A 9454-nucleotide genomic window follows, 5' to 3' on the forward strand; every position below is an offset into this window, starting at 1 on the left:
TGTTCATTTAAATACGAGTAGTTTTTTTCTTTAAACTGGATTTCCGTCTTTTTGGGTCTTTCTAAAACTTTACAAAATTCATGGCCATTTGTAGCACGTCATGTTAGATGGTTTGATTAAAATGGAGGACGTGCCATTTTGGTGCCAAGTTTCTTCAAAATCTGTGATCAAAATGCTCTAGAGGGTCCGAAAATATTTTTAAAGGATTCAAGATCTTTGCAAACTACCTACCCTAGATAGCATGATCTAGCTGTTTCGTGACTTAAAAACCAGTCTAGCCAACGTGCCATGTACTTAAGTTAAGCCATCCAACATGAAGTAACCAAGAAGAGCTATAGAAGTTTTGAAGTTTTTGTAAGGGCCATAAGTGATTTAAAGTTTAGCAAAGGATCATTTAAGTCAAAGAACTTCCGGTCAGGTGACTATGCCAGAGCCTTCTCTAATATGGTCATTCATAAGGCTGACCATGATGCTAGCATCTTAGGTACTCCCTCCGTCTTAGTTTACTAGTCTTCTCCGTATCTCTAGGTCCTCAATTTAACCTATATAATTTAAATTATATAATGCAAAAATTATATCATTATAAAATAGAACATCTAAATTGTCTAATGATATAATTTTTATAACATATAACTAATGCTAACTTGATCAAATTTACGATCTAGATATACGCGCACGTCTAATAAAATGTGAAAGAGGGAGTAGTATCATGCATCTTAGGCCCACAAAATGCTGATGTGGCATCTAATCAATGAGGAGAGATAAGATTAGAGTAAAGTAGATACTGTATCATAGCGCATGTTACGAGAAAAGCTAATGCTAACTAGATCTTGTACACATATTTGTATTGGGATTCTACAAAACAATAAATTTAGAACATTATGATACTACTCTATAATACCACCCGCTATAGTGATAATATCATAGACAAGTATCATATGCATAATACTACTATATGATACTATGCACTATGACCAGCCTAAATACTAGCCCTAGGCAATGACAGTAAATCATGTACAATTTAGCTAAGGTCACTTGTCATTTGAAAGATATCTAAATTTGTCGTGGTGCACTTAGCTTTTAGTTTTCTTTGTTGTTATAATCGCGACAAGCAAATAACGAAGAACGAAAAGAAAAACGCAATGGAGAAACACGTTTTTAATGTGGAAAACCCCTCCAACACATAGGGGAAAAAACCACGGGCTCCAGTCGGCAAAACTTCACTATATCGGGAGGTGTTTACAAACACCGTGGGTTATCTTATAATCTGATAAATCCTAGCTCGCGGCTTACAAGAGGTATATATAGGCGGTGGCATCGATCCGTACCGCGGGGGCGATGGGCCTCGCTCTGCTCGTCAGAAGTTAGCCTCCCTTTAGTGAATTTGGATCACAATATAACAAACTCCACCTTAAGATAAATTCCATTTTATAGCATGAACTTAAACAATCTTTTGAACAACAAAGAAAACACTTGCTGGCGCCAACAACCACTTAGGCTCAACATTTATACCAACCAAGCTCGAGCAAAGCTCAAACTTGGCAACAAGAACTAGCTTTGTCATCATATAAGCATGATTATTATGAGTACTTATCTTGCATACTTTTAGTTTACCTTGTGCAACAGTGTCGCAAACATAATGGTACTTGACACCAATGTGGTTTATCCTCTCATGGAACATTTGATCTTTAGTAATGTATATGGCACTTTGACCGTTACAAAACAAGTTAATGCAAGAATCATCTCCACAAAGCTCAGAATACAAACCTTTCAACCAAACAAACTTTTTGCAAGCTTCAACAATAGCTATATATTGTGCTTCGGTTGTAGATTGGCGACAACATGTTGTAACGTTTCCTTCCAACTCACAGCACATCCACCAACAGTAAACACATAACCTGTGAGAGATCTTCTCTTATCCAAGTCGGCAGCAAAATCTGAATCCATATAGCCTGCGAGTCCCTCACCGCTCTTGCCAAACTTCAAGCAAGCTTTTGATGTGCCACGATGGTACGTGAAAATCCACCGAACAACTTTCCAATGTTCTTGACCAGAATTAGCTGTATCGACTAACCAAACTCATACCATATGAAAAATCAGGGCGAGAACAAACCATGCCATACATCAAGGAGCCAATAGCACTAGAATATGGAACTCGTGACATGTACTCAATATCTCCATCAGTACTAGGATATTGCAATGCTGAGAATTGGAAGTGAGGAGCAATAGGTGTACTAACAAACTTTGCATCATGCATACTAAAACGTTGAAGGACTTTCTTAATGTAATTTTGCTGATTAAGAAATAACACACTAGATTTTGTTTCCCAAAGTATTTTTTATTAGCAACACCAAGATCCTTCATCTCAAATTCACTACTTAATTGTGATTTTAAAGTAGTGATCTCTTTCTTGCTCTTGGTATCAATCAAAATATCATCAACATATAACAATAAGTATATAGGTGATCCATTAGCAAACTTGATGTAAACACAACTATCATACTGAGATCTTTTAAATTAATGTGCAAGCATAAATGAATTAAACCTTTTGTACCACTGTCTTGGGGACTGTTTTAGACTATAAAGGGACCTCTTTAACTTGCAAACAAGATCCTCCTTACTAGGCACAATAGAACATTTAGACTGGTCCATGTATATCTCCTCCTCAAGTTCTCCATGCAGAAAAGCAGTCTTCATATCTAACTGCTCAAGCTCAAGATCATGCATAGTCACAATACCAAAGAATGCATGAATGGAACTATACTTCACAACCGGAGAGAATACATCATTATAATCAACACCTGAAATTTGGCTAAAACCTTTTGCTACTAACCTTGCCTTAAACCTCAGAGGCTCATTCGGAGACAAACCTTATTTCTTTTAAATATCCACTTACGACGGACAACCTTCTTTTGTTGAGGCAAGCACACAACATCCCATGTACCATTCTTGTCAAGCGATGGCATCTCCTCTTGCATAGCAGAAATCCACTTCTCGCGTTCAACGGATGCAACGACGTCAGCATATGTAGCAGATTCAATATCATGCTCCACCTGTTCAGCACAACTCAAAGCATAATGAGCAATATTACACTTTTCAATTAAATGAGGACGCGGACCTTTGTTACGCCTCGGTCTATCAGCAGCAATGGAACTATTTGTTTGCTGCAAAATAGGTGGTGAGTGTTGAACAACAGTGTTCTCAGCAACATCATTTTCTTTCTCCTCCATGTGCTCCACCTGCACTCTAATCCTCTGTTGCCCATCTTGTGAAACATCATAAAAATCAATGGCATGTCAGAAGTTAACCTCCCTTTAACATGAATTTGGACCACACTATAACATTTGTTCCACTTTATGTATATTGCATATCAAAGCAAACATAATGAAGCCGTCCCACACAATCCTCTTGTATCCATGGTACAAGTGAAGCTATTGCACTGAGTATTGAGCATGAAGTTTTCGACCACAAAGGAAACAATAAACAAGCAATGCCAAAGGATCTGTGGACAAACCATTCTAAGCATCTCATAATCTCTAGAGTTTTCTAATTAGTCACACCTAAGTTAGATAACTTATTTACTCTACAAACATCCTGTGTTTGTTTTTAGATAAAGGAAATACATTAATATCGAGAGATACCAATTACACCCGGTCTCAACAACAACACAATATTTAATATCATGAGGATGTTTGCTAGATCGTATACTTCAGAGATCTTTGCCATCATATATTTAATTATATCAAATTGAGTAACTAGACATGCACAGAGACATACATATATATACTATAGTTCATCCAAGTGGCATAAGTTAATCAACGGTGTATTTTTTTTTCATTTTGTACTTTTTCTGATAAAATGATAGCTTCGTGGTAGCCTGGTAGGGGCGGCCAAGGGGCCTCTCCATATGGGCTCGTTAACGATTCAATTTAAACGAAGGGTTTTAAGTGGCAATGTCTCAAAAGGAAACAACTAATGTATTTTTTAGGATAAGCTTTAAAGTCATCACGAATATATTTGTGATAGTATATATTAAAATGTGTAGCAAATAATTCATTTGTTTCAAATTTATTAGTATTTTTATGTCGTTAGTTTTGCTAAGTGTAATAGAAAAATGCAGTACGAAAAATCGTATCATGTTAGATAGGGCTATAAAGAAGTGCATACTTTCGTAAAAATAATATGTTTATTTGTTAAGTTATATTGAAAGTCGGAAAAATGAGAAAGCCACAGTTCTAGTTCTATTACTTACACACATTTTTGTTAGATTTTAGCTAAGTATTGGAAGTATGTTTACAATGTGGCCCATGTTCCAACATTCGAGTTTCTTATGTCACAAGTGCTCACAGCGCGGATAATTTGAGAGTTGAGATATGTTGGTAATGCCATTCTATATCAGCTTGGAATTTAAGGACGGTGAATTGACAAGTGCATTCTATCCACACTACTGAATAAAAACAAAGTTGCTGATTCTCATCTAGATGCGAATTAAGTTAGAACTTGACCGTGTCTTCTGCCATCGTTAGATTTGCATTATGATTTGAGCTAGTCTCGAAGTTGTGCATATGCTACGACTTAGATGAAAAAAGACTAGAAATAAGTTAGGGCTCGATCAAGCCATCATGAGAGTCATGATTTGGGTGCTGTGCTGGTAGGAGTTGCACGTTATGACAAATTAGGCTAATTCTCCTCTCCAAAATTAAAATGTTCGAGCCTGCATCGACCTAGTTTAGAATTTGGCTAATACCTGGTTTTCCGAGCTTCAAATGTCCGCTCTAGGAGAAAATAAGACAAGGAGAACTTTTACTGCACCCAGCCTCGCTAGAGTTAAACTTAGAGATCTCCACTCGCCCCCCACCCCTTTTTATCGCCAACACTGGATTTTTCTCACACCCGCCCCCAAGAGCCTAATTTTCACCGGATTGGGCTGTTTTTTTTTGCCTGACGATCCCAGGCCAAACCCAACGAGCCCGGGGGCGTTCGGGGGCTCTGGTGGAAGTAAAAGGGCAAGTGGGGCAGTCCTGTCAGCGTCACATCACCCTCTCTCCCCTAGATTCACTCTCCCCCACCTCTCCGCCGCACTATCCCCCACCGCACCGCCGCCTCCACTATCGCCTCCCTCCGCTTCTCCCCCGTCCAAAGAAAAGTAATTCGCAGCCGCGCCAACCTCCTCCTTGCTGCCCGCGGCTGTTCGCCGGCGCATAAGCTCAACGGTCGGCTACGTTTCCACCGCGCCCGCGAGGTGTTCGGCTTTTTGCCTCCTCGGCCACGACCATGGAAGGGGGCTCCGACGACGACGAGCAGGCTTTCGCCGAACTGATGGAATATGAGGCCGAGGCAGAAGACGCGGAGGACGAGGAACACATGCAGATCCTCACCTTCCTGGCAGGCATGTGCGCACGGAATGAGAAGCCGCGTCGTGGCGGCTCGGCGCGAGGTCGCCGGAAGTGCAAGCCAAGTCACAACATGGAGCATGGAGGGCTACTGCATGCTGTACGCCGACTACTTCGCTGATGATCCGTTTCATGACGCGACGGTGTTTCGTCATCATTTTCGGATGAGCCGACCGTTCTTCCACGGCATTGTGGAGGCCCTCCAAGTTTACAATCCCTACTTCAAATGCAAGAAGGACTGCACCGGCATGGCAGAATTTTCCTTACTCCAGAAGTGTACAACGGCTATGAGGTTGCTCGCATATGGAGCTCCGGGCAACACGGCGGATGACTACCTGCGCATGGTCGAGTCCACCGCCATTGATTGCTGCTTGTACAGGTTCTGTGGTGGCTGTGTTTGGAGTTTGGACCAACATACTTGAGATCACCCAATACCGAAGAGATTGCTCGGATTCTTGCAATAAATGAAGCAAGATGATTCCCTGGGATGCTTCGAAGCATCGCCTGCATGGATTGGAAATGGAAGAACAATCCATTTGTTTGGCAGGGAATGTACAAGGGCCACGAGGGAGGTTGCAGTGTCATACTTGAAGCAATGGCCACTCAAGATCTCTAGATTTGGCACTCCTTCCTCGATATGGCCGGATCCCACAATGGTATCAATGTGTTGGATTGTTCCCCTATCTTTGCCAAACTCGTCGAGGGTCACGCTTCCCCAGTGGACTTTGAGATCAATGGACACCACTACAACAAGAGAGAGTACTTGGCAGATGGCATCTATCCAAAATGGTTAACATTTGTGAAGACTATCTTGAGCCCTCTTCTCCCAAAGCATGCCAACTACGCCACACAACAAGAAGTTTGCAGAAAGGATGCCGAGTGGGCATTTGGTATGCTCCAAGAGAGATTTGTAGTTCCGGTTCCCCACCATGACATGGTCAAAAACTCAGATGTCCGGTTCCAACAGAAATTATGAGCTCGTTTTGTTAACTATTTGCTTTGTATTGATTTGTATGCCGAACTATGTGGCATTTCCCCCCAAAACCAGCCTTATTCATAAGCGCGTGGCTAGAAGTTCAGAGCCGCGGGCCAATCTTACCTTTAGTCCCGCACAAAATAGAGTTGGATTTCTGCCTAGGGTACCAACTAATGGAGATGCTCTTACCTATCGGTGTGTGACATGTGTCTACCATGGAACGTCGACACATGTACGCGCACGTCCTGTCTGTGTTCCCTCTCCCATCTGCCGCTGCGCCTGGGCGGCGCCCTGGCCATTCGGGCCGCCGTGCAACCCTCCGTATTAATCCGGCATTCTTCCACCGGCCACTCGTGCTGGTATTTACACCGCGCCGGGCAGGGTGCGTCGACTCCCCCACAGGCAGCGTTCGCCGGCCCCTTTGCCAAAAGCGCGCGCCAAAGTGCCAAGTGCAACCACCTTAAAGCATGCGGCTTTGCCCCTAAAACCCCATCAAATGCTCCACCCAGCCGCGCGCGCCCACGAACCATTCATTAACGTCGCGCACGCACGCGCGGGCGACAGGAAAGGTGGAGAGCTAGCCGGCGCCGGCCATCATGGCGAGAGCCTTTCGCGCGGCGTCCCCGTTGCCGCTCCCCTCCAGCTCCAGGAGCGCCATCGCGAGCGGCGACGGCGGTGGCAGCGGCAGCTTCTCGTGGCTGCACAGGAAGCGCTCGAGCAAGGCGCCGCTGCGCACCGTCCTGGGCCAGGAAGAGGAGAGCTTGGGCGGCGGCGAGGGAGACGAGGAGGCGGGAGCGGCCGCCGCGCCGTCGTCGTCTAACGTCGACGAGCATCCCTCGTCGTCGTCGAGGAAGAAGCGCGCGGCCCCACTGGCGCGGCTGCGGTCGGTGTTCCTCGCGGCGATCACGCACCGGCGCCGGCGCCGGCAGCTCGGGTCGAGCGTGACGGGCACCATCTTCGGGCGGCGCCGCGGTCGTGTGCATGTCGCGCTGCAGACGGACCCGCGTTCGGCCCCCGTGCTGTTGGTGGAGATGGCTGCCTACTCCACCGGCGCGCTCGTCAGGGAGATGTCCTCCGGCCTCGTTCGCCTCGCGCTCGAGTGCGAGAAGCCGCCGCTCGTTGCAGGTACGATTTGCCACCCTTTACATCCACAAAGCTAGCTCCAGACTTCCAGAGCTATATATTAACCTGCCGATACGTGCAGGGGAGAAGCGGCGGGCGCTGCTGGAGGAGCCGACGTGGCGCGCCTACTGCAACGGGCTCAAGTGCGGCTACGCGGTGCGTAGGGAGTGCGGCGCCGACGAGTGGCGCGTGCTGCGCGCGGTCGAACCGGTGTCCGTCGGCGCCGGCGTCCTCCCGGACGACGGTGCTGACGCTGGCGCCGGCGAGGGCGACCTCATGTACATGCGCGCCAAGTTCGAGCGGGTGGTCGGGTCCAGGGACTCGGAGGCGTTCTACATGATGAACCCCGACGGCAGCGGCGGGCCCGAGCTCAGCATCTACCTGCTCAGAGTCTGATCGATCGAGCCAGGAAAATCTTCCTGTTATTTTGGACTTTGTGCAAGTCCGCGTGCATGCATTATTTGGGCTTGTGATTGCTTTTCATTCTCTCTGGTTGCATGTAATTTGGTGCATTAGCTAAAACAACTGTACTTTGGTGCATTAGCTAAAACAACTGTAATTTGGTGGTTGGCCTTGTACATTACTCACGTCCAATAGTATCACTGATCACTCATGTAACTTAACTAGTAAGAACATCAAATTTCCTCGCAAAATAATAATATGGTACTTGCTAACTTCAAACTCGCATGTAATTTGGTACTCTCGTTTGCTTGAACTTGAGTGTTAGCTTCTTCTTTTAAGTTCACAAAAAGTATAAAGGACTCCAAACATAAAAAAAAAATTACATCAAAATCATTGGACCACCTAATGACCACTACCGCCGCCAGAGCAAGTTGCCGATGCGCTGCTGTAACCGCTCCCCTACCGGAGCCAACATGACGTTGTTGATGACAACTGAGAATTCTTCATGCACATGCCCCTAAGGACCAGTGCCGAAAGCCGAAGTCATCACCATTAAACCCTTGAATTGATCCAAATCTTTTGACACTCAACTTGTAACACACGTAGACTTAGCTAGGGAGATCCACCACTCCATGAGAGCAGTGACCAGACAATTCCCCGCCCTCCTTAACGCCACCACCGACGAGATATCCACCAATGGGGTGGACAAGGAGGCGGATATACCATATTCTTGTCCAACACAACACCACCATGGCCACCATAACATTGTTGTCGGTTGATCAATCTCTGACTTTAAGGATCTTACTACAATGTCGAGCGCAGGTCCGAGGTCCCCACCCTCTCCCACCTCCGGAATGACAAGTATAGGAGTTGGGGACCCCTAGATTCCCTGCCGGATAGGGCGTAGATAGGGCAGATGATGGCGGTGACATAGGGTTTCCACCCTAGCCGCCTCTTATTTTTCCTTAAAAAACTACCCGCCTTTCAGTTTTAACTTCTATAATGGTAGATTAACTTTGTCGTTATTATTTGCATGCATGCACACTTCAAATTTTGCACTAAACAACATAATGCACACGTGCACACAGTGCAATTGTTGCTGCGGAACTGTTGACGAAGAAAATCTGTTGGTAGGATTCACCCATTTCCTCCATCCTCGTCTGATCGTAGCTTTAGGAAGTTTATTCCTTGATGCCAATTATGAAGATCTCGATGCACCAAATAGCTTAAGGCATGCATGGGACCTTTAATCAGTAGATTCCCATTCGTGAATCATGATTGTTTTGTGCTATTGTTTTCCCTTATTTATGTTTCTCATCATCATACTTCGCCAACAAGGCCTACCCCGAGCCAATCTAGTCATAAAGCCATGTACCCACATTTTTTAACGACTATTTAAAATTATTAATACCATGGGTATGGTGTGTTATAAGTTATTCGGGTCTATTTAATAAAATCAGTCCTCCATCAATTCAGAGATAGTTATTTCTAAGTCGATATTGATAGATTTATGATCAAGTGCTTCTTATCATTTTTTATGTGCATGGCCATTCATATGGGA

The 9454-nt window shown here is 45.0% G+C and overlaps 2 protein-coding genes across 2 annotated transcripts; both read left to right on the plus strand.

Annotated features, from left to right (window-relative positions):
* The first annotated feature begins 5473 nt into the window (after window positions 1-5473).
* On the plus strand, window positions 5474-6009 carry LOC139832594 (uncharacterized). The gene is made up of 2 exons (XM_071822385.1): window positions 5474-5788; window positions 5941-6009. Exons 1-2 carry the CDS (start codon window positions 5474-5476, stop codon window positions 6007-6009), a joined length of 384 nt encoding a protein of 127 aa, XP_071678486.1.
* Window positions 6010-6745: 736 nt separating this feature from the next.
* Window positions 6746-8109, plus strand: LOC127306466 (protein MIZU-KUSSEI 1-like). The gene is made up of 2 exons (XM_051337103.2): window positions 6746-7494; window positions 7574-8109. The coding sequence occupies exons 1-2, from the start codon at window positions 6966-6968 to the stop codon at window positions 7885-7887; spliced, it is 843 nt and encodes a 280-aa protein (XP_051193063.1). The 5' UTR covers window positions 6746-6965; the 3' UTR covers window positions 7888-8109.
* The last annotated feature ends 1345 nt before the right edge of the window (window positions 8110-9454 follow it).

The sequence above is a fragment of the Lolium perenne genome, chromosome 6, assembly GCF_019359855.2.
Source record: "Lolium perenne isolate Kyuss_39 chromosome 6, Kyuss_2.0, whole genome shotgun sequence".
Lineage (NCBI taxonomy): Eukaryota > Viridiplantae > Streptophyta > Magnoliopsida > Poales > Poaceae > Lolium > Lolium perenne.